A 25,401-nucleotide genomic window follows, 5' to 3' on the forward strand; every position below is an offset into this window, starting at 1 on the left:
GGGACGCTCGACGTGCGAGACGGCGGTTCTTCGTTTGCCTTGTTCCGGACAACCAGTTTTCTTTTTCTGTTCGAGCACAACTGCCCGCCAAGGACTCGATTTTCAGAAACGGCGTCACTTCTGAGCTACTCGCGATGAGATCAGGTGTTGGTTATTTTGAAGACAAGCGCGGCCCTGCAGACGGCCCCTGGTCACAAAATCGGTACTCGCCATAGGCCCGGCCGTATTTGGAATGGGATGAGGGCTGGGTGGCATGCATATGTTCTCAAACAGACTGAGTTCAGCAAAGCAAATAATTGGGGACGGAAAGTGTGCCTATAAATCTCGATCCTCTGGTATTTTGATGATGGTATGTTCCAGACATGTTATATGACTTTGCATTGGGTTTTATTTTGGATCATCTCACTTTGTTTTTCTTTTGTAACCGTCTGGCATCCTTCTGTCTGATTCGGAATTTCGCCTGTCTTTTTATGGAGTTTGAGTTCTTCCGTTGGTCTGACCTGACAGCCCCCCCCCCACCCCCCGCATTCTACACGCACGTCTTCAACTAGTCACTTTAATGAACAGTATTTAGTCTTTCAGTTTCTGCCCAGTCTTGTTGGATCATCTATTTTCGTTCTCTTCATCTTCAAACATGGCTGACACCTCCTGAGTCTCAGTTTCTTTTTTGGGGGGGTGTTTTGTCTGCCCTTATCCAAGTTCTTTTTTTCGTGAGTTCAAATAGATTTTGTTGGCGCCACCGGCATCCAACACACTGCATGCAGAACTTAATGTGCAAAATTGTTTTTAAACTACTGAGTGGAGTGAGTAGCAGAAATCGTAGCACATTTAGGAAGTCTTTTTTCTTGTTCGAAGTTATTGTTTGTTTGTTTTTTTGGGATGAAATAATCTGCCATGAATTTTATTGCTTCTGAATTTTTTTTAAAAAAATCGAAATATGACATACGCCATATTGTCAGTGGTATTTTTGAAATAATAAAAATATATACAGTATCGTTCTTTTCATGCCCTGGCTTATTATCGTTTTATTAGTCACTATAGTGAATGTAGCAACCATCCAAAATCAATGCACTGAAATGTATGGACAAGTCGGCCAAGAACTACGGGTAATTTTTCCACCGTTAAAAATAAATAAATAAAATAAAATAAAATAAAATAAATCACTTGGCAGACTGTTGGAAGGTCTCCCCGCGGGCAGAAAGTAAAAACAATCCAATCTCAATCAAGTACAGTATACAAAAATACATTGCATACAGACTTGAAATCACATTCTGGTGAATGAGTGGGGCTTACTAAATTGTAGGGAGAACTCGCAGCCTTAAAAATGATCCAAGTATTTCCAAGTTTGTGTTGAACATCAATGCATTATTTTTCTGTTTATGGTGGGGGACTTTATTTTAGATTCAGCAGTACTTTGAGTCACATTTAAGAAAAAAGTGATGACAGAGAGAGGGCGAGAGAGAGAGAGAGAGAGAGAGAGAGAGAGCGAGAGAGAGAGAGAGGGGGGGGAGAGAGGGAGAGAGAGAGGTGACGCATGAAAGTTTCCACTTGGTTCTTTCTCGGCGTCTGAATCAGTAGTTGCCACACGAACACAGTTCCATCTGTTGAGCGCCGGTTAGAGGTTTTTAAAAAAAATGCACGTGACTGTCCTCCGAGGAGCTTCTCATCATATGACGCCACCGTTTTTCAGCTGTCGATAACGACGGAGAGTTTTTATTTCTTTGTTGGATTAATTTTAGACTGTCAGGTTGTTTCACCGGAGCCGAGGATGGAGACGCTGTTTTACCTGCTCGCCCTCGCCCTGGCCCGGCTGTCTTGGGGGCTCGGATACGCGGAGCCCGCGGTCCTAAGTGGGCAGAGGGCGGCGAGCAGACACCGGTAGGATCGCGCTCATGCTGTGTTCGTACCCCCCCCCCCTCCCCCGCCCCCACCAAAAAAAACGTGTTGTACTTTGGAATGAATGAAGATGCGTGTGAGCCAAGGAGGAAATTTTAAGAGCGGTTTTGCAAGCTGTAACATCGTGCGAGACGGCGAGAACGGTTAGTTCAGGTATCATCGCCATCATCATCATCATCATCAGGGACATTGTCAGAAAAAAATATGAATTCAACAATATGTTCACGTAGTTATGTCTTGGCGCAAATGTACTGATTTTAGATGTGTTCCTTATCTTGTGTCCCTCACATGAAGCTGAATCTCACACCACAGTACCAAACGAAAGTGTCACCACAAAAAAAAAAAAAAAGTATGAACAGGTCCACTAATGTAATGCTGATCCCATTTGAATTTACTCCCAAATTCACTTGCCCAGTGAGAAGTTGGAGCCCGTCACGTAGCTCTTCTGTTGTATGAATGGCAACAGGTGGATACGCAGGTTAATTGCATCTTCTTCTGCCATCTTGTGGAAGAGCATTGAATTATTTTGCCTGTCGCTATACGTCACCGCCATAGATATATGAACAAAAAGACAGAATGTGGAGTCAAGGAAAAAAATAACCCAAGGCTCACACGTAGCACATTCATGTGCCGTGCCGTGCCGCAGCAACAACAACAACAGCAAGCAAGACACATCAGGGTTCGGAAGCAGGAAGACGAGGATGACAACTCGGTACACTCTGAACTCATCACCAGCCAATCGCAGGGCGCAAATAAACATTCGCACCAATTTAGAGTCTTTAATTTTCCTACCATGCTTGCTTTGGGGAACTGTGTGAGGAGAAAACATGCAGTCGCCACACCAGAAGGAGCCCTGAGTTGAACCCTTGGCCTACGTGCTAACCAGTCGGCCACACCGATTATCATTATTTTCATTATTTTTTCCGTAAACAGTCGTTGGCTACAGCAGTGGTTGTTTAAATCATCTAGAAATAAAGTTGAGTTGTTGGGATGAAATGAGTTCGTAGTCTTAAAAGCCACCAGAGTGGGTCGCGTAGAAAGAATTATGGCCTCAATCCTTCGTTTGTCAGGAAGTATTATCCATCCATTTCTCTGTCCGTTGTGAATACTGCTTATCCTGTTCAGGACGATGGGCAAGCTGGAGTCTAACCCTGCTGACTTAAGGTGAAAAGCGGAACAGACCACAATGTCGCTCATTCCCAGGCTGACAAAAACAATCGCGGATATGGATGGATATATGAGGTCCCTAGACATATTTTAATCAACAGCGGTTATCACCGGCTAATTTAATGAATGAGATGCGGGTGTGCCACATGTGCAGGTGAATGGAGTCGGCGTGTTCACACCCACTGCGGCGCAAATCGCCCCTTTTTGAATACGACCGACGCATCCCAACGAATGACCAACACTCGCTCTGACACGCCACTGCACAGATTTTTTTTTTTGTCATATATCGCGCCTGATTCAATTACAATTTTGTCATGGCTACCTCATTCGCTGCTCGCGCAATGTCATTAAGCTCACCCGTCTGCTCTTTGTGCTGCCGTTGCCAACCAGCAGTAAGTTAAGAACGAGTTCGAGATCTTATTTCGCCAAGGCTCTGTGTGAGGTTGAGCAGTTTTAGCACTGACGTGTGGATGTTGTGTGTCTGTTTGCACCGGTAAATATGAGTGAATGGCTTCATCGGTTTTAGTTGAGGCAGCCAAGGATGATGCTGTACTCTAAGTACATGCACGTGTGCGTTGTTGATCATAAAACTTGCACGCGCCACGAGAAAATGACTGACAGTTTACAGAATTACATGTGCTCCACAGCTGCGGTCATGCTTACCATATGTTTGCACTTAGCGTGTGTATACGCGGGTGTGCGTCTGGACAAGCAAATCGCCTGGAGGTTGAGCTCCCGCAATAGGGGCTTCTATTCGGGTTCTCTCTCCACATCACAGGAGTCTGCTGCTGCCGTTTTGACTCATTGAGTGATGCGACATGGTTGGTTGGCCTCTTGAGCGCACCCCAGGCTTGTGTGTATTAACTAACCTTCCGGCCCATGACAAATGGCATTATTTCTTTCTTTCTTTTTCTTGTCGTGTCGTGGGCCGCTGAAATATAGGTGGCGGGCCGCATATGGCCCCCGTGGCCATAGTTTGGACACCACTGCGATAGATGAAGGTAAACATCATAGATGTTGTCTCTCTTACAGTGGATTTGCAAACCTTGGAGTGGAACCAACCAGTGGCCGAGGTTGCCTGGTGCGCGGTGTGCAAGAGACACACACACACGCACGCACACACACACACACGAAAGATCACTGTATTAATATAATGAATATCTAAATATATTTGTAAATGTACACAGAAGGACTTGTCAAGTCAAAGTCTCATGAAGGCCAAGTCCATTTCAGCCTTTCAGAAGTTCTTGCCAAGCAAGTCGCAAGTCATTAAATCACGACTCGAGTTGACCGGAGTCCAAGTCATGTGACCCAAGTCCCCCCCGCCCCCCCCCCCACCTCTGCATGGAAATGTGTCGCTTTTCAACTGCGCGAGTGATACAATCGCCAATATTTATGTTAAGGCCCAACCCAGGTTAGAATTTATCAACATGTTTTTCCATAAATGGCCAAAAGTTGAAGCCCTCCCACCCCCCCCCCCCCACCCACCCGGAGATGTCCCAACGCGTGTGTCGCCTGTGCTAAAACAAATGGCAGTATCATGCCTCGTCTCTGTATATCTTACCGACTGCCAGGCTAAACAATCAAAGAGAAGTTTACACAGTGGTGCTGTCCCCACATTTTGAAACACGTCCAAACAGAGAATGGCGCGTGTGTGCGCGCAGCACATTAAACCAAAGTCACATCAGAAGAATGCGCGCTCTGCCATTATGTTCACCCGCGTGCAATTGCTCAAGCGCGAGTGAGTGCACTCGAGTGTATACGTTCGTGTGGCGAAGGACATATCTTTACAAGGACACTGGAGGGCCGCTTGAGCCGGGGGTCAGAGTTCAAACATAGAGGCGCACCTCCTTGCGAAGGGTCCCAAGGAGCTCATTGAAGTACGCCGTCAAAGCCGTCCCTTGAGGGCAAATGAAAGGTCTCGCAAACAAAAGGGAGCGCTTAGCGATTTCTTTCTTCAAGTATTAAGCCGCATTCCCCCCATTTCGTTGACGCTCCCGCTTGCCCTCTCCGCGTCTCTGTTGTCACGAAACACTTCTTCTTTCCAGCTTTTGGCACGAATGTTGCTTTACCGGATTACGGCATGGAATGCTTGACCTCACTCTGCCGAGAGTGAGAATAAGGCCAAAGGTGTCGCCTGCTAAACAGCAAACACGCACGCATGCAGGGGTGCGCCGAAAACGGGATAATACGTCGCTAGAGGCAGCTCACTGAATCAACGAGACCCAAAAACTCCGAGCAAGCGGAGAGGGACCGGACAAAGCACTTTTAGATTCATTGCGGCTGTCTCCTTTTCGATCCTCCCGATTCCATTCGTCTGTGTTCCATTTCAACTCCTGACAGGGGGGGGAAATTCTCGAAGAAAGTCCAAAACACACACAGTGAAACCAACCGCCGAACACGATAAAGTTGCGCGGCAGCTGTGTTTGTGGCGGCTGACCAAGGCGGATTATTCCCGAAGCGAGGTGGCAGACGACTGCCTCGAAACACCGCGGCTGGAGTAGCGCCAAAGGAAAACAACAACGGCCAATAGCAAGTGACAGGCGAACGATGAATAGTTGCCGATGAATAGTCGAGCAAACACGATCTGCCAGTGATCTCAAGTTGCGCCGGGCAGCCCGAAAACGAGTGCCGGCCTCCGGAGTCTGTTCTAACTTTGCACATTCCGACTGCCGGCAACAACCAATCTTATCAAGCCGAAGGGTTAAATGTGGGACGTGTTGATTCAACAGTACGGTGGGAGCTCTTTGCAATATTGTGACCCTCTCACTGTGTGTGTGTGTTGGCGAAAGCTTACAATGGTATCCGCTGTTGAATTTGTCAAATTTTCTTGATACGATCTGACGTTTTCACAAAATAAGTATGGGTTGAGATTTGATCTCCAGTTTTTTTTCTTCTAAAACAACGATTCTTGTCGTCAGGCCCGACTGCGTTTACGATTAATACGGCCACATATCGTTCGTCATTTCCTTTAGCCTATGCGTGTTTTTTCTTTCCTGTTTTTAATCATAGGAACTGGTGCGCTTACGTGGTGACGCGCACCGTTAGCTGCGTGATGGAGGGTGGCGTGGAGACGTATATCAAACCGGACTACCAACGCTGTACCTGGGGCCAGTGTCCTCGAGTGGCGTGAGTACCTATCACTCATCTTCACGCACACACGCGCTCAAAGTGGAACCTCTGAGGTCAAACAAGCCATTCTTTACGCCAGTCTTTTTTTTTTTTCTTTCTTCTCCTCGTTGGTATTTAGGGAAATATAGAAAGCAATTTGCACCGCGGCGGTAAAGAAGGCAATCTAATCAGAGACATTGTGAATATGAGACGACTGACGTGAATGCCGCGTATGTTGGAGAGGCTCATTTTCCCCTGAAAATTCCGACTCGTACGAGCTCAGGAGCGTTCCGCTGGGTTCTCTGCACACTGAAATAAATATCTGTCTCCTCATTAACTTCCTGGCTTTTATTGCGCCGGCTTGTATTCCGTCCAAGGGGCTCCATCTCGCCTCTTCCTGTCTGAGGATACTCATTTCACTCGGCGCTGTTTTATTTTCAAACCGTCTTTCAAGAGAGTCCGGTGCTCGCTTGCGGTTCTGCTGGTGCGCCGCCAAAAATGTCGCCGCGCGCACGCTCGTACCGCAAGGGTTTGATTTCAGCGACGAGGCTGTGTTCAAACCCAATACGTGCATCGCTGTGTCGACCGGGGAATATCCGGTGTCCTCGGTCGGGGAACAAATTGACTCTAGATGGGATGGATTTGATGAGACTCTCCAAATACGGATGTTAGGCGGTGAGAAAACATTCAGCAAACTCTCCTGATGTTTTTTGTTCTCTCAAAGTCAGAAGTGTGTCGATGTGGACGCCGGCTTGAGCTTCAATCCTCCATACTTGCGCTCGCCTCGATCATCTGCCTAAACCCGGGCTATGACAAGAATGGAGCAGAATTCGGCCATCACGCTCTAGCCTGGCGCACCGGAAAACACTCAAGCTTGAGCTCTTGTTCCATTTTTTTTTTTTTTAATAATTGTTCTTCCACCCACCATCTCTTTCTAGCTCTTTTTTTTTAATATTCCCTCTGAGGGCACATTGTATTCCTTTTTCTCACGCTCTCAGTGCAGAGAGCTGGAAGAAGAAGGTCTTTTCCATGGGCGTAGCAAAGGCTGCGCGGGCGATACTTTTGGAGGGTCGCGTACGAAGGGAGTAACTGACTCCCCCCCTCCCCCCAAAGTAAAGATAATTACAGTCGAGGCTCGTTAATGTGCCTGGACTTGCTGCCATAAAAGCCTCATTGTGACTTCCGTCCAATTGCGTGCTGATTATTCGGACGAGCACGGCCCTCGATCTTAAATCGGGATCTTAAATCGGAACGGCGCATTGACGAGGGGGGAGAACTGGCCAAGATAAGCCTGCCAGTAAAACATGGACTTTTAGTCGTGGCTAAATATAGCTGATGTCTTGGAGAATGGAGCAGAAATAGCAGGCAATGTTTACAACTCTCAACTCTGAACGGTTCCACCTGCCATCAAACGTTTATATCCAGAGAACACAAGACACTTGTGCTGTTCTGCGCCCAAAAAAAAAACCTCGCCCATTTTTATGATCCAGACCGTTTTAATGATGCGTAACGGCAGTCGTCTCTCAATTTATTGAAACGCAATATCGGTCCCGTGCGGTACTGTTTTTAGTTATTGGTCAGCAAGGCCGCGTCTCGACTAGAGAGGGCGCACCGAATATATTACGGTATTCCAAAGATAATTTATTTTCCCTTGAGTTTGAAGCACGTCGCCGACGATATCTGCAAGCTTCCACGTGCAAAAAAACAGCGTGTAAATATTTTTCTTGTTCATCGGCCACTTCCCTGACTTCTCAGATACCGGACGTACAGGAGGCCAAGGTACAAGGTGGCTTATAAGATGGTGACAGAAATGGAGTGGAAATGTTGCCACGGATACTCCGGGGAGGACTGTCTCGAGGGGCCGGTCAACAGCGGGCGACCGCTTGTCACACAGACAGGCCACACGCAAGGCGGCGGACAGAGTGGAAATGGTAAGGAGCTGCGTGCTGTCGAAAGAATCGGTCATCTAAGCATGTGTAACAGTCATCCCCCCCCAGAAAAAAGTCCAGTTTATGAATAATTTTAAAAACAATACAAGCCACAAAAAAAAAAAAAACCTGCATGGTTTTAAGTTACTCGAGCTCCACCTGAAATGAAATAGTCTTTCCTCCGGCATATGTTGCATATCAAGAGTTCAGTGGCCTTTCAGAGAAGACTCAGTCATCAAACAGTGGAATTGTAAATTCTGCGGTTTATGACGTCGCCCTTTTGTGACGCCACACTTTCCATTATCTGTGGCCGCTGACCAAAACCAGTGGAAACAGTCGCACGGAGCCAGACGGCATTTGTACACAAAACCGCAGCTTCTCCACTCAGGTCCAAACTAAATTTTGTGGTCGATCGTGATCTTGCTTCCAAACAATGTTACACATCATTTTTTTTAGAACAAGACTGAACCAAACAAACCCGGGGAATAAAAATCAGGGTTCAGCTGGTTGAAAATTCAGACGCACAAAATTCGAGAGGAAGTCTTATAGAAGTGTTTCTTATCCATAACCAAATAAGTTTGTCAATTGTCTGCCAAAATCACTTCGCCATCGGATGACACTTCTTCGGGTCCAGACACTTTTGGACACTTTCTTTGTACGCAGGCGACAGTGAAAAGGTCCGAAAACTGGAGGAAACCATCAACGGCCTCGCCAAAGACCTCCGCAACATACAGACCTCCGTTCGCGATCTAAACCAGAAGTTGTATGCCAACGTCTTATTCCAGCCATAAGTCACTCACCCTGCGCCTCTGCTCAGGAAAGTAATGTCCACTCTTGTCGCGTACAGTTCGGTACTGAACGGAGCGATTGTACCAGCTGATTCAGCCCAACCGCACATGAAGGAAACGATCAACAACATCCACACAAAGCTGGACCATCTGTATAATAGGACACAGGTAAAAAACAAAACAAAACAAAAAAAGAATCAAACTGCCAACAAAGGGTAGATATTAGTCACTGTATTGAAGTTCAATTTTCTGGACACTACTTGATTGTCTTCGTCCTGCAATCGGGGGTGGGTGGGGGGTGGGGAACAGAGCGACAACTTTGTGATTTGGTATATTTGTTCAGGTCCACGATCAGACCCTGCTCCACATAAATAACCATTTAGAGAACGGAGCGGGGAACGACCTGGATGGAGCCGCTGTCGCGGGAGGACACCAGCCGAACGCACTCAAAGAGCAAATACTGACGGAGCTGGAGAGAAGGGTGACCCTGTCGTGCTCTGCCTGCCAGGTGAAGCCTGATCTACTATATAAATAAATACAGTACATCCCAGGATTAGATTCACATTGGTTTTTTTTTTTTTGGTTTTTTTTAAAAAGCTGCTTATTGACCCAGGTGCCTCTCCGCTGCAATCTCAATGCTGGTTCTGGTATCAGGTAGTGCCAAGTAATAGAGAGGTGGAGTTAAGGTCTGCTATCATTTCCCCCTCCCAGAGGGTGAGGATGACTGCACAAAGCCATTTAAAGCCATAACTTTGCTCTCCGTAAACACCGAGTCACTTCTGACCTCATTCACCTTTCATGGTTCCTCACAGAAAAGCCCGTGCCTGGTTTTTCCCCGCGGGTGCCCCTCACAAGCAGCGTTGCATCAGTAAAAAAAATGGAGTCAATCCATCATGCCGATGCGTGCACTGCACCAGGTTCAACTTAGCGCGGTACGACTCAGTATGAGCGTATTTCCTGCGGGGGAAACAACGTAGGCCGTGCGTGTGACATAAATCGCCGTCGGACATTGTTTGGTCAGGTGGATTCGTCAAATGCAGGAAAGAGAGAAACGTCAAAATGCAGCACTTTTTTCCCTATAAATCTTTTGCAAGCTCCGATCACTCCTACAGAATTCCAAGGAAACCGCAATGTCTTAATGTTAGCCTCACCGTAACTCGGCTCCGACGCCCGCTATATTCTAAAAGTGACAAAAGCTTCTCGACAAGGGGTTAGCCTTTATTAACGGAGTGTCCGTTTTCTTGCATTCAGGCCGGCGTAGAGAATCTGAGGCGGCAGCAGGAGGAGGACAGAGAACGGGTGAGGTCCCTGGAGAAGTTGATCAGCTCCATGGACCAACATTTTAGGCAGAGCCTGCAAATCATTCGCGGTGAGACCGAACAGTCCCGCGCCTGCTGCAATACGGTCACCGAGCTGGAGAAGAGATTGTCGGATCTGGATGTCCAAGTCACCGCCACTTCCGGCAAGTGTGACACCATAAAAGGGCGACTGGATAAGGAGCTGGCCGGAAGCGGGGGAGGAAAGGGACGGGTGACGGAGGACCGGATGAACGTCAAACTGAGAGACTTGGAGAAGAGGGTGAACAACACGGTGAGAAAAACGGAGCAAAGGTGCACGAACACCGGCAACAATCTGAAGGACGGCGTCCAAAGAGACGTCACGCAGCTACGTAACACGCTCCTGAGTCAGCTGGATGATCATCGCTTCAAAATCGGAAAGCTGGAGCTCGACGTCGCCGTCCTTGGAGACACCGTAACGGACCACAGTCGACGTTTAGGCCGGCTGGAGAACGTCACGACTTTCCTGGACAGAACTTTAACAGCCACCACCAGAATGTGCAACGACACTTGCGGGCGCATCGGAAAAGACCATCAAGCCGCAGACACCGTAAAAACCTTGGAATGGAGGGTTGTGGCTAACCGGGGGGAAATCCAGAAATTCAACACGCGCTTAAATGATTTGTCCGTGTCGGGTGATTCGCTGGCCGACAGGCTCATTAACCTAACGGACGACGTCAAAAAGATCATTGCCGTGACGGGCGAGGGCGGCGAGAACTTCAATCGGATCGCGGCGCGAGTCGAAACACTAAACCGGGAGTGGGAAGACTGCTCCGTTTGCGGCAGCGTGGAGGAAGACTTGCGTTCGCTCGCCAACACCACCGCGACGGGCTTCGACAAGTGTCGGACGGAGCTCGCCGACATCCGCAGAAAGGTGGACTCGGGAGAAACGGCGTGCTCTCAGGTGTGTTCAAACCTCCGAGAAGAGGTGGGACGACTCCGAGAGGAAACGGAGAAGAGGGGCCAACGGTGCGAAATCAACATCCGCGATTTGAGGAATCGCTTAGACGGTCACGGTGACCACAATGGAAGATTAGGAGGGGATCTGAAGTCCATCCGAGGAGAGCTATCTCAGGTCATGCTCACATTCCGCTCCATTAATGACACTCTGAAGAGCATGGACACAAGCATACGGACACACGGCTACACGCTGGATGATCTGACCGACACCGAGGACAGGATCCGTTCGGAGGTAAAAGGAATCGGAAATGATTTTGTTGCGCCTGCGCTCGTTCTGCGTCCCCCGAGATCAACCAGCGGTACATTATTACCCTAATTGTTATCCTGAATTGACGATACTCATCATAATCCTCCTAAAGGAAATGAAACTGCTCCGTATATTTGTATTGCACGCTGCACACAGAACCAGGTCGTAGACACGCAGACATGCCAGGAAAGCAGTCAGAGCGGAACCGCACTCGTAAAGCGTGTGGGCGCCTTGACAGGAATCGGGCAGCACAAACTGGTGACTCTCCAACAGATAGATGCCATGTTGCAGTTTGAGCATAGCAGGACTATCGGTAGTCCAGGCCTTAATCGATCTGGTGCCATTGCAACCTTAGAACTGTACAAATCATGTTTGTCTAAGTTCATGTTTACTCGAATGCTTAGTCTCGCAAGGGAACGCGGACGTGAATTGAGGACAGCCCTGAAAGTCGGAACCGAAAAGCTTGTTTTGTTAGCGCTAGCATAGCTGCTATTTCAAGCTGCACGCAGTGCTTGTACAAACGTCTGCACGACAAAATGATCGGGCACTTCTTATTTCAAGACCGGATGCTTTAACGCGGGCATGGTTTGTTCTCTAAGAATATCGTATTGGCAAGTGAACTTAAATGCAGACACATATAAACTCTACTCCAACTGACCTAATAATAATAAGCAAAGCAAGCGCAATCTGCGTCTTATTAAAGTTTGGACGGAATTTGATGGCCTGACGGGGGGGGCGGGGGGGGGCATGGCTCACATGTGAGAAAGTCACTGGGTCAGAATTTGTACTTTGAAGAGTACAAATCTTCAAAGTACGACAAAGTACGACCACGAGCGAAATCATCCCCTGCCGAACCACTGTTTCACTCCACTTTAAACGGCCTTTGAGAATGGAACACTCGGCGACCATTTATGGCAACGGTGTCATTGCCGCAAGGATGTTTTATGTGTTGTTTCATTCAAGTGATAGACTCAAATCTTTTTGGAATGTAACAGTTGCTCTGGCTCGGAGACGCGTCTCACTGGAACCGTAGAATAAGAGACGATGTATTATCCAGAACCCACACACTTAGCGCGCCTGTTCTCTGTTAAAGGTGGACAATTTGAAAGATGATCTGGCCGAGCATGTCGATGACTCAGCCGCTCGATTCGCCAGCCTCGGCAAAGACGTGGAAGTGATCAGGAGTAACCACGTGACGGAAGTCGGCGAGTGTCGGCGGGCGAGCGACGGCCTGGAACGTCGTCTCGACAAGGTGGAAGGACTGTGCGGACGCTTCGACTCTTTTTCCGACAGTTTGCGGAGGATCAAGGAGGGCCTGGACAAGCATGTGACCGGGCTGTGGAGTTGTGTCAATGGACTCAATGAAACAGTCGCATCTCAAGGGCAGCTTATCGATAATATTCACAACGTCCAGCTTGAGAAAGTCCACTCCGGAATACACAGACTGAACTCATCTCTGCTAGACTTGGCGAAGGAGTTCCATGATTTCATACGACAGGATTTCATGGGTAAGACTCCGACGAGGCAGGGCATGGGATCTGACTTTTGGACAAGATATAAAGCCTGCTTAATGGGAGGCAGTCGGAGAGGGTAAAAAATAGACCAAAGTAAGAATCTGGCCTGTCAAGCGTTTTACTTAAGAGCCTATAAAGTCTGCAGTGTGTGAAAAAAAAAAGGAGTTTCGGTAAACATCTGGGCGAAATACACATCAGGTTAAAGCTCACGGCTTTCTTCGCGTACGGCAGAAGTTTCAGGAATCTCCCGTGACACTTCGCTTATCAGTAAAGAAGCTCAGAAGAGGGTTTGTCTTCTTTCACTTCAAGGGGGGGGGGGGGGGGGGGGGTTGTATTCTGACAACTTTGAGCAGGATTTGAATGCAGCCTCACTTTCCTAATCCCGACCCCACTTGAGTCTCTCGCCAAAGGGGGGCGCCTGTCACTAACAGGCTATTCATAAAAGTAATGCGATTGTAAAAGCGCATATTTGTGATAAGGGCCTGGCGAACACATCCAGTTTAAAAAAATATAATAAATAGCAGCGCTAGGAATACTAAGCCAGCATCTACAACTGTAACGTCGGCCACAGCCGCTTTTGTTGTCACCGTGGCTTATTTGTAAGGGGGTGTGACTAAACTCATCGATATTTCTCGAGCAGTTTAAAACTACCAACGCTGCATACAGAGCGCTGTACATGGAGCAAAAAAAAAAAAAAGATGCAACAGCAAACAACACATTAACAACAAAGACACTAGACAGCTCAAAAACAGTCAAACTGAAAAGCCAAAGGCTCAAGTTGACTCGGCAGGATATCGGCCGGGCTAAACTGAAATGTGTCACTTGAACCAGGTTGCGTGAATCCAGCCCAATTGTTCCTCTGCTGTAGGTCCACCGGGTCTACCGGGCCCCAAAGGTGAGCGAGGGCACTCTGGACCGCAGGGAGTTATGGGACCCCAAGGAAAGGTGGGACCTCAGGGTGAACCGGGCAAACAAGGTCCAGCCGGACCCCCAGGTAGAGAACTAAATGATCAGCCTTTGTTGAACCGATCAGCAAGTTCAATTGTTTGTCCGAAGAGGAGTCCGACATGGTGACTCACTGTTTTTATCTTTCACCTCATTTTGCAGGTCTCCGAGGCGAACAGGGTTCGTGCCGACTAACTAAACATCACATGACAGCTTGAGCGTTCCCGTTTCATGTTTAAGCTCTCTCCGTCCCCGCCATCAGGTCTCGCGGGGTCCGACGCCCACGTGCCACGACTTTCGTTCTCGGCCGCGCTCACCAGGCCAATGAGGGGCGTCGGGACCATTGCATTCAACAAAGTATTTGTCAATGAGAATGGCGTCTACAACCCCGGAACAGGTTTGAATTCGCATCTTTTTTTTTTTTTTTTTTCCTGAGCTCCCAACACGCACGTATCAATACTACCGCAAGTTATTGTCATTCTGTCACACTGCACAATAGAAATAAACACAAGTCATCGTGGTGCATTTACATACGCGCAATGGGATTTGTTCAAACGGTCCAACAACTCGAAATAAGTCACCAGGTCAGGAAAGTTGCAGCAATGACGTGTTATCTTTTATGCGTTTGGTGCTTTGTCCCGCAGGTTACTTCACAGCTCCAGTGAGAGGGAACTACTTTTTCACTGGAATCCTGACCGGCCATAAGAATGTAAAGATCGAGGCGGTGCTGTCCAAATCCAACACCGGTGTGGCTCGAGTTGACTCGGCAGGATATCAGCCCGAAGGCTTGGAAAAGCCCATGGCGGAAGCCAAACACATCCCCGGAGCTCTGGCGGTCTTTAACATCATCCTGCCCATGGAGGCGGGGGAGACGATCTGTATCGACCTGGTCAGCGGCAAGCTGGCGTACTCCTCGGAACCCTTGACCATCTTCAGTGGGATGTTACTCTATGAGACCATCTGATTGGCTGGACACTGGTGACATTTTCAGAGCGTGGACTCTTTTTTTTTTTTTTTTTTTTGGGGAGGGGCTTGTTTGTTTGAAGATGAAGCAACCGGGCAGTCACGGAGACTGAAAGTGGGTCTCTTTTGAGAGCAAAAGAGCGTTCTATCAGGGACTTGCATATTCTGAACTTTAGTCATCATATGTAAATAAACACGCTTACGCTTTGAAAGCAATCATTTGCGCTCCACCGCTTTAAGGACTTGATATCAAGTACATATTCCTTCCCAAAACTTGAATATTAGTTTATGATATAGGGGACTTCAGCTGCCGTTTCAATGAAATGAAGGGGGGCGGGGGGTAAAAGATAAAGCTCATGGAGGTTCTGAGTTTGTGTGTTTAGCACTCCAACCCCAGCAATAAAAGATGCGGGTTCTTGCCATGTTCCCAGACATTTTTCTCTCATGATCGCAATTGTTTAGTGCTGCCAACTTCGATATGACCACAAGTAGATTCCGAGAAGCATGGTGCAGGAAGCCAAATGTCCGAGAAATATGCAGAGGGAAATAAGTGGGAGTGTGACACAGTTTGAATCACGATTCTTTGCAGGAAGAGCAAAAGTGAAGTCGTCCACAGTTCATGTGCTGGAGACCACAGGATGAGACAGAGGAAAGAGCAGGGCAGACAGGGGCAGAGATGGGATTTGTTTTCACTGTTCTATTGGGGACCATCTCGAGTTGGTGTAACATCACATCACTTTTTTTTTTTTTTTTTGCATGAATAAGTTGCCATTCTGGGTAAGCTATTGTATGAGCAGTACATTCATTTCAATCAATTATTCTATTACCAATTCCTATTTTCCCTTGATAGAAAATCTCCTTGTCATTCATTGTTGAGAATGGGGTTTCCAATTTATTTTTTAAAGAATTGTACACTCTTGAAGGATTGTAAATATTTTAAAACCATGTAATATTTTTACACGCTACCAATTCACCTCGGAAGGTCCTGTCTTTTTGTATGTTTTATCATGTGTGCCAAATACAACATACTGTACACACTTCAACCAGGGGCTCTGGCAGTGTCCGTTTATTTGGACTGTCACTTTTTTTGTATAATTACGATTTCTACCTTTTCTTAGGGAGGGCAGGTGGTGTGGGAGACTGGCGAAGGTTTGGACACGCGTGCAAAAGTAACAGATGACCTATGAAATATTTGACTGCTCTTGAGTCATTTGCACTTTTTCGTTTCCTTTTTATTATGGCCCAGGAGGGGCACTAAAGTAAGTAAATTGTATTGACTTTAGGCTTGTCCTACCGAGGTGTCGCTGCAGCGAGTTACAACGAGGGTTTTATAGTCTGCACTACACTGTCCTCTTGTGGCCGACGGCGGAAGCACAGCTAAATCGAATCAATCTACATACTGGGTATGTACTGAATAGTGATCGGTCAAGGCCCTTTCGGAACAATGTGTTGCAATGAGGTAAACGGCTACTTTGCTTGACGCTTTCAATAATTAATGGCAGCTCCGTCACAGCTTGAGCAGGTGAATTGATCATGGCCATATTTACTTTTGACTTCAATACAAGAGTTGAACCAAAACTTTTCGTTTTACCAATGTATTTTTTTACACAGGTAACTAAATACATAACATTTGTGTTGTTTTTGTAAGCTTTTGTTAAATTGTTAATTATTATCATTTTATAGCAATCCATCTAAAACCTACGAACCCCTCAACTTACATTTTTTTTGTCCTCTAAAGTAAAATGGCCACTTGACCACCACCCGAAAGTATGTCCCACACTGCACTGCTGGGATTGAGCGCGTTCCGTTGCCATGGAGCCCAGTTACGCCTCTCCACCCGTGGAAACAAAAGAGACGACGGTTTGAATTATAAGGATGGCCTCCTGCTTGTAATTATGGAAGACGACATGTTCATGATGGCTATAGAAGCGGAGGTTTTGGAGCAAATGTCTGAATGCCGACAGCGGGCAGTTGTTCTCAGTGGACGAGCGCGTTCGTAGTGCAGGTCAGTGGAGTCGTGACTGAAGCTTACCTTTTGTTATTGTTAAAATTGCACGTCTGGAATATATTTATTTGTTTATTTATTGATTTGAAAACATGCATGTGCCTCAAGCAGACAAGCATTTGGTAGGGGTGGTTAATTAGTATTTACGGGAAAGTGCCGCTCTGGATTTTCTTCGTCTCGCGGTGGTGGTGACGTAACGTCGCTGTTAATTACAGCTCAATACATTTGCGTCATAGAGGTTCCGAATACTGACCTCACCTTCTAATGTATCATGGCCTTGCGTCTTAGTCTCCGTACAACAGCTGTGCAGAAATGTCTGTTCAGCCAGCAAACATTTGATTTCAAGCGTTAATTCCATCCGTCCATCAGTTGATCCCCGTCCCGACACAATGAAATACACATTATGCAGCAAAATAAGATGAAATGACCTTTTCACTTCTATACAAGTGGATCAGTGCCACTTCAGCTGGTCGAGGTTAAGTTCTGCTCTATTAAAGTAGATGTGTGGAATGCGTTGATATGAACTGAGCATCTATTGTGCATGCTGAGCAGCAGCAGAGAAATCAGGCATACATTTTCATGTTGACTATATGATAGTGAAATACAACATTTGCACAGCTGTTTTACTGAGACACGATCACATCACACAAAAGCAGGGTATGCGCATAAATGATTATTAAAATGAGAGACCCCACACAAAGATGAATTTTGTGAACACACAGAGCCTATTGCAGTAGTTCTCAAACTTTTTTAAAACCAAGTACCACCCAAAATAAAGAAATAAAGAAAAACAAAGAAACAACAACTGTAATGGCTAACATATACAATAGTCAGCGTCAATCAAAAAGGGGGGATCCGTTTTATTCTTAAAAGTATATTTGCTATTATAATCCCGCAAAATTGTACCTGGGTAAAGGTTTAAAAACCAACAGTAATAAAATATTAAATGTGTATGTGTACTTAAGAGTAAACTTTACCAGATTTGAAAAAAAGTTTATGCCACTATAACTATGCCCAGATTGAACATTTTATTATTTTGTGTAGCACTACAAGTGCCTTAGTGGTACTAATACCCAAATTTTGAAAGAAAAAAAAAAAAGATGCTGTATTTCCACTAACAGTCACTAATCTTCCCCAAACCAGATGTCTGTTGTAGTACCATGACTGCCCTGTTAGAGGCACCATTGTGCTACAGGGCATCCAAACTGCTGGACTGTACAAAGAAATACTAGTCATTGTAGAAGTAGTTATTGTAGTAGTCTTCGTAAACTGCCCTTTACCAATGTCGATTACAGGCGGCCTATTTGTCGGCACGTGTGTGTGCCCTGCTTAATACACACTAAGCGGAACCTATAGAAACCCAACAACGCGGCACAATATCTTTGTCTACCTAGTTTGAAGATGATGGCTTGGTAACGGCTCATTATTTCTCAAACAGGCACCTCGCAGACAGGTTTTGAGCCTCTCGTCATTTCCGGTCGCCTGTGTTCATCGCAAGCATGACTGGAAGGGAGGTGGACAACCGCCTGCAGGTGCTGCAGATCTACCGTTTGCTGCAGTACATCCATGAAAACGATGAGGCACAGATTGAGGAAATGGTCAACCTCGGGGTGGAAAACCTCATTAATCTCACAGAGCCACAGAATGGAAAGGGGGCACTTCACATGGCAGTTGCGGCCAACAATCAGGGTGACAACTTCCTCCTTGTTCTGTCACGTCACACCCCACCATCCCATTTTAAAGCAATACAAATTGATTTTTACCCCAACTAGATCCCGCCGCTCATTGTAATCAATCAATGACTTGTATCTCAAACATTTCCTCAGACCTGACCAGGTTCCTTCTCTCACTGAGAGCCCACCCTGACATCCAGAATAAGAGGGGCCACACGCCGGTCATGTTGGCGACTGAACTGGGTAATGACGGCATTGTGAAAATGTTGGCAGACCACGACGCAGATATGAGCATCCAAGACAATGAAGGCCAAGGTGAGTCGTGTCAATGGCGGAACCTCGATTTAACAGACAAATAAATAGTCTAGTCCACTGCTTTGTATTGTAGCTTTCAATGTCTGTTAGCTCAAGAGTTGGCTGCAATAGGCCAGTAAAACTGGTATCGACACCCTCCGCGAGTACTCGATACTTCAAATGAGGCCGATATTGGCCCAGTACGATACCTGGTATTGGAACTCGCCACCCCTAATTTTTTACTCATCATCATGAAACCGTTGTCTTCTGTGCAACATAATAGACAGTCCGAGAGCGCAAATAAATTTAATGTACTCACGGTTTGAAGATGCACGATCGAAGCATCGCGGCGAGAGAAGCGGAAAAGGGAGACTTGCTGAAGGCGAGCTGGACTGCATTCTTTATCCTGCTGTCGTTCTTAGCTGTGATGAAAACCACACAAAAAAAGTGATTACAACTATGAAATCAATCAATCGGTCAATCAATCAATAAATAATTTGTATCACAGCACAGTTGGTAGAGGTTAGCATTTCCGGCGCTCAAGTTATTCTATTTTGTGTGGGCATCGTTTAGCAAAAAATGCGATTGCTGAACCCGTTCATGTTTCTCCCAACGCTTTAGGAGTTCTGTTCTACTGCATCTACCCGACGAGGCGGCACACGCGTTGCCTGCAGACGGCGCTGGAGTACCGGGCAGATGTCAACAATGTGTCCTCGCAGGGGACTCACGTCTTTCAGCTGATGTGTCAACACGCCAAAGACTGCGCTCCCATGTGTCACATGATGCTGGCGAAAGGGGCCGACCCCAATGCAACAGATCAGGTTGACATTTCAATTTGCCACGTTTCGTGCGCTCACCTTTAATTGTTGTTGGTTCCATGTACTCCTGTTGCGCTCGGTGGATAATACGTCCATCCCATGAGACCTGAAAAAAAGACATAAAAACAAATTGTAATCGTTTTCCATTTCTACTTGCTTTCAACGCACTCAGTTAAAATACACTTCAAAGTATGACAGTAAAACCCCCCCCCCCTCATGTCCTCATCAGCACCTGTTTGTCACTTCCATTTATGATATAAAAAAGTGAAATTAAACACCGTAGTCCTTATTTGTCACTAGTCTGTTCAAACAAACCATCTAATGTCATATAACAAAAGTCTTCGAGCTTAATGCTAATATAATGAAAAACAACATCGCAGAGCTTAAAAAAAAGTTTCAAAAAAATGTCAACTTTGAAACCAGTTTTTGCCAACCTTTATTGAGCCAAGGCACCCGTTTCATGACGTGAACTCAGAACATTTCTTTCATCACAGAAGGTGTTGAAACTCAATTCAGACATGGCTGCGTGTACTGCACAAACACCCAAAAAGACTTGCTTAAAAATCAGCGCGATAAGCTTGAGGCGGGATCGACGACATCGCCATTAACGGTCTCCCGTCTGTAGAAAACAGGCGTGACGGCATTGATGGAGGCCGCCAAAGCTGGTTCCCTGGATCTTGTCCGAGACATTCTAAAAAGAGGGGGAGACCCCAACGCCCTGGACCAGAAGCGCATGTCAGTGGTGCACTATGCTGCCATGGGAGGCTTTTTTGAGGTGAAATTCCATTTTGACTTCTCTTTGGGTTGATGTGTTGGGCTAACCCCGAAGAATGTTTTGTTTTTCGCCAACTCTGCCCTTTGCTCTTTATGGCGTTTTGCGTCATCCAGGTGATCGTGCTGCTGTCTGCGTTCTCAGCAGATATGAGTGTCATTAACGTGGACGAGTGCACGGCCCTCCACTTTGCCGCCGCAACGGGAGACATCAACTGCTGCAAGTTCCTGGCTCAGAGAGGTATCGAGACATCAGTCACACCTTTGATACTTTTTTTCCCCCCACAATTTAATATTGTCCCAGGTGTAGATGCAACTATTTGTACAGCGGGCCAATCATAACATGCAAACTCCACACGGGGGGGGGTGGGGAGCCGGAAGCCAACCTGCGCAGTCAAGGCCGAGATGCCACTTTCTAGATAGATAGATAACCAAAGTAAAGGCAGCAGCGGAACCAAAAGCGAATGGGAGGCAGTTGGCAGAGGTTAAAGGGAGAGTTGAATTACATTGAGCATTTGATGAGGCGGCTCGGGGACACAATGGTGGCTCGCAAACAAGAAGGTGAAGCTCCGGCCCGCTGAGTGACGGAGAACTGACGGCAAGATGAAGGAACGGCACGAAGGATAAGTGTCCAATCGAGTAGTTTGTTGAGGGAAGGTGGAACCAGGCTGGGTCGGGCGGCACTGGCAGAGATACAATCAAAACGTTCCGCAGCCACGTTGAAGACGGCTGGTGTCTGCACTCGTAACGGCCGGAAAACCACTCCTAATGCAGAAATCATCTGGCACCCGCTTGCACCTCAGCACAGGTCTTATACACAGGAAGTGATTACTGATCAAATGCAGGTGTGGGAACACCCCGCCCAGCCTGATAATTCAAAGTAAGAGACAAACAGAAGGTCCCCGGAAGTGGACTCACCAAAATAAGGGAGCCGAGCGATAATAAATTGACAGAAGGAAGAGGGTCTTGTGACAACACATCACATACACATATTTTAGAGATATATATGTGTGTAGGCGGCCCGGTAGTCCAGTGGTTAGCACGTCGGCTTCACAGTGCAGAGGTACCGGGTTCGATTCCAGCTCCGGCCTCCCTGTGTGGAGTTTGCATGTTCTCCCCGGGCCTGCGTGGGTTTTCTCCGGGTGCTCCGGTTTCCTCCCACATTCCAAAAAGATGCATGTCAGGCTGATTGGACGCTCTAAAATTGTCCCTAGGTGTGAGTGTGGGCGTGGATGGTTGTTCGTCTCTGTGTGCCCTGCGATTGGCTGGCAACTGATTCAGGGTGTCCCCCGCCTACTGCCCGGAGATGGCTGGGATAGGCTCCAGCACCCCCCGCGATCAAGCGGTTCGGAAAATGGATGGATATATGTGTGTATTGCACCCACACAATATATACAGGACACAGTCTACCGTCCAACCTTCTTTTTTTTTTTTTTAAATAACATATCGATATGAATCTGATTAATTGTTCAGCCCACCCGCCGTTGGTCTTCCACAATAATGATCAACTCACTTACAGGAAAAGTCCCATCATGCTTTGCTTTCCGTTCAGGTTGCAACGCCAAAGTGAAGAACTTGGACGGTTTTCTTCCACGTCAGATTGCCAAAGATGCCGGTCACAAAGCGGCTATGAAGGAGCTGAGGAAAGCGGAGCAGCAGAGGGGCAAAGAGAACACCGACGAGACGGTCCTGACAGACTTGTGGGCTCTGACCCTCCACGACTGGTCCAACGAATACGAGCGCGATCTGCTGCAAGGCTTTGATAGCGAAAAGGCCTCCTCGGAAAAATTTGCCTCCGTTTTAACAACGTTAGGTGCTCCGGTCACCCAAGAACAGCTCGAGTTGGTCATCTCGTTCCACGGGATCGGAAGAGATCCAACCGTGAACATTAATGACTTCATCAAAGGGGCCAGCTACATCAAGAAACCGTACCTTCTCCTCTCCTACGCCCCCAAGAAGAAAAAGGGGGGCAAAGGAGGGAAGGGGAAGAAGAAGAAGCCAAAATTTCTCCTCCCCATGCCTATTTGTACCCTGCCACCGGAGTTCAAGCCGCGGCGAGAGGACGGAGGCCCGCCGGAATACATGATGGAAACCTACAATACCGCAGACATCCGACAACTGGAACAAGATCCTCCGTCAGAACACCCCGTCGTCGATGACACCGCGTGGTACACGGAGAAGCCAGACAAGATCTACCTCAAAATCAACTACCTGGTGAAGAATGGCGATATCGAGGCTCTGGAACTGGCTTTTAGTCAAAGGATTCCCGTGGACATTCAAGATCCGTATTACAAGACTGCGCTGATGGTGGCCTGCTCCATCGGAAACTACGAGGTGGCCAAGTACCTCGTCGAAAAGAGGTGAGGAACATCCGTCCTTGAGCGGCGGGCAAACTGCTTTCATCGTTAGCAAGTGGGCGGCGTGTGACCAAACCTAAAATAGCTTGAAGAATTTATTTATTTATTTTTTTGCGGGGGGCGGGGGAAGAAAAACTCTTAGCTGTCAAACTCCAGAGTGCCGCGGGCGACCATCATGTCACGGAAACACGAATGACCATTTTCAAATGCCGCTCACGAAATCGTGGCGCGTCTTACCAACAGGGCGATGGTGGATATCTGTGACCAATTCTGCTGGACGCCGCTTCACCACGCCGCCCAAGCCGGCAAAGTGGAAATATTGGAACTTCTGCTGGAGGCCGGAGCCGACATGGACGCTCAGACCATCACCGGGACCACGCCCCTCATGGTGGCCATCCAGAGCCTTCACCTCTCCTGCGTTGAATTCTTCTTCACGGCCGGCGCCGATGTCTTGATGGAGAACAAAAAAGGTATGACTCGCATGGCGGAAATCGAGTGATCGCCAACAGAGTGAGAAAAGTTTTGCCTTCGTGTTCATTTCAATTATTTTACAAATTGAACAAATTCAACAGCAACGGACGCTCTATAAAGTGAAACCAATCGGTTCCGGGATGGCGTTTGACCTCACCGCGTTCATATTTTTCAACTCATTTGTCCAATGAGAAATGACAGAAATATAATTCATCTGTTCCACTCATTAATTATTGTGCATGAAATGTTGAACGTGACATTTCAGTTCAATAATACACGGCAAAAAAAAAAAATGTTCACATTTAAGCTTTAAACTAATATGTGCCAAATTGTAACAGTCCCGCCAAGGTCAAGAACTCTTTTTTGAATGTTCAAATTTTTTTCTGGTTGAAGGTACATTTGGCCTGAAAATGGAAATTTGACAACCTTTAAAGGGGGAAATATGTCTGTTCACCCAAAGAGGTTTCTTTTTTTTTCTTTTTCCCTTTTAGAACAAACCTGCCTTGACATCGCCACAGCATTTGGTGACGCTGCGATCTATCAGTTGGTCAAAGACAAGTTTGAATGCATGCCTAAGCCAAAAAACAAAGGAAAGGGGAAAGGAAAGGTACGCAAGTAACAGCCCCTCGACCTTACGTCGGGAGCCGCAGCGTTCAAAACCTGAAATGTTTTTCTTTTCTCTATTTGTGTGACAGAAATAACTGTCCATCTGCCGCTCCTGGAACTCATTCTGTCCCCTGCCTTTCCCCGACTGATCTCTTTCTTCATCTTGGTCCAGTGCCAACTGTGTGTTACGCAATACTGTATCTTCACTCCAGCAAAATGTGTCAGTGAACAAAATAAACAGACTTTTATCAGCAAATCACGTCACCCCGACACGTCGGCCGAGGGGGACCAGGTTATCCGGAATAAGTACAAAATCCATATTGCGAAAAAGAGAAAATGTTTGCAAATCGATTTGGTCGAGTTCTCGTTCAATGACCTTTGAAGTTTTGCTCAGAGGTCATCCCGATTGTGTGTTCTCATCAGTTTATTCCTCTCGAGCGTTGCCAGTAGGGGGCACTCTAGGGACTAGTCAAGACAGCACTCCCGAATTGGCCGTCTGCGGGTGACGGTGTCTGAGCAAATATTCTCCAAATACATTTCTGGGAAGTGGAAAAATATGATTCATCATGCTCATGTGACGTGGGAAACAAAGTGCGTTATCAATCTAGACAGCAAAGATATGCCAGTATAAATAATCGTATCTTACCTTTAAGCCTTTAATCAAATTACCGTACGCGCACTTGACATGGAATGGGGCGGCATGGTGGGTGACTGGCTAGCACGTCCGCCTCACAGTACAGAAGCAGGGTTCGATTCCTGTATGGAGTTTGCATGTTCTCCCCCGTGCCTGCGTGGGTTTTCGCCGGGTACTCTGGTTTTCTCCACATTCCAAAAAAAAAAAAAAAAAGCGATTGGCCGGCAACCGGTTCAGCGTGTCCCCCGCCGACTGCCCGAAGACGGCTGGGATAGGCTCCGGCATGCCCGCCGCCCTCGTGAGGAGAAGCCGATTAGAAAATGGATGAAGGACAATAATAATAATATTAATAATAACAACACAGCTGACAGCTTTGAGCTCGCATGTAAATAGAAGGCATGAAATGATCTTCATTGTGGATATTGCTTTGTTACTTGATTTATCTCTCAAGCGGTGAGAGTGCGGCGGACTCGACGTTTTTGGGGACATCAGAGTTGCCCCGCGTCCCTATCGGAAAACATCGGAGATAATCTGCGATGTTTCTTTGTTAAACGCAGCATCCACACACACTCCCGTCATCACTATCGCCAGATAAAATTAGATTGCAGTGTCCTCGAGGTCCACGGGGACGCAGTTACATAATCGAATCGAGAATGGGGGTTGGTTGGCTTTGAGGTTTGTGATTCAAGCCCCCTTTGGCTTTTTTAAAAAAAAAAGGCAGCCTCACAATATCATTGATGATAGGTGCGGAGATTTGGTGGGTGAGAAACGACAAGAGGTGGAGAGGGCATGAGAGGAGATGGATGTGTGTGGGGGGGGGGGGGGCGATGACGAAGCAGCGGAGGGTGACTCAGAGGAAATGGTGGGGATGGTGAAAGTGGGTGGGTGGATGGAGAGCGTGACGGCCTTTGCAGCG

At 47.1% G+C, this 25,401-nt stretch overlaps 3 protein-coding genes across 6 annotated transcripts in view; 2 read left to right on the top strand and 1 right to left on the bottom strand.

The window, feature by feature from the left end:
* The window catches only part of stmn4 (stathmin-like 4), a 38,165-nt gene extending 15,009 nt beyond the window's left edge, over positions 1-23,156 (bottom strand). For both annotated transcript variants that reach the window (XM_086099744.1, XM_086099745.1), the window contains exons 1-3: positions 23,012-23,156; positions 19,686-19,752; positions 19,148-19,250 (exon numbers count right to left, since the gene is read on the bottom strand). The gene's annotated coding sequence lies outside the window, so the exon portion shown is untranslated. The remainder of the gene's footprint in view (positions 1-19,147; positions 19,251-19,685; positions 19,753-23,011) is intronic.
* On the top strand, positions 1,568-15,899 carry emilin1a (elastin microfibril interfacer 1a). The gene is made up of 12 exons (XM_086099731.1): positions 1,568-1,878; positions 6,076-6,192; positions 7,930-8,105; positions 8,766-8,865; positions 8,950-9,058; positions 9,234-9,398; positions 10,142-11,419; positions 12,528-12,942; positions 13,817-13,942; positions 14,056-14,073; positions 14,156-14,290; positions 14,538-15,899. The coding sequence occupies exons 1-12, from the start codon at positions 1,769-1,771 to the stop codon at positions 14,855-14,857; spliced, it is 3,069 nt and encodes a 1,022-aa protein (XP_085955857.1). The 5' UTR covers positions 1,568-1,768; the 3' UTR covers positions 14,858-15,899.
* On the top strand, positions 15,542-24,093 carry ankef1a (ankyrin repeat and EF-hand domain containing 1a). 3 transcript variants are annotated; one of them, XM_086099736.1, is made up of 10 exons: positions 15,966-16,861; positions 18,300-18,550; positions 18,688-18,849; positions 19,450-19,649; positions 20,272-20,421; positions 20,535-20,658; positions 21,970-22,777; positions 23,018-23,244; positions 23,737-23,852; positions 23,941-24,093. In XM_086099736.1, exons 2-10 carry the CDS (start codon positions 18,361-18,363, stop codon positions 23,944-23,946), a joined length of 1,983 nt encoding a protein of 660 aa, XP_085955862.1. In that variant the 5' UTR covers positions 15,966-16,861; positions 18,300-18,360; the 3' UTR covers positions 23,947-24,093. The 3 variants fall into 3 exon arrangements, with proteins under 3 accessions (XP_085955860.1, XP_085955859.1, XP_085955862.1); XM_086099734.1 differs by lacking the exons at positions 15,966-16,861; positions 23,941-24,093 and adding an exon at positions 15,542-15,633 and having other exon boundaries at positions 23,737-23,864; XM_086099733.1 differs by lacking the exon at positions 23,941-24,093 and having other exon boundaries at positions 15,965-16,861; positions 23,737-23,864.
* Positions 24,094-25,401: the final 1,308 nt, after the last annotated feature.

Source organism: Hippocampus guttulatus, chromosome 20 (genome assembly GCF_054856545.1).
Source record: "Hippocampus guttulatus isolate MCC_2025c chromosome 20, RoL_Hgut_1.0, whole genome shotgun sequence".
NCBI classification, from domain to species: Eukaryota; Metazoa; Chordata; class Actinopteri; order Syngnathiformes; family Syngnathidae; genus Hippocampus; species Hippocampus guttulatus.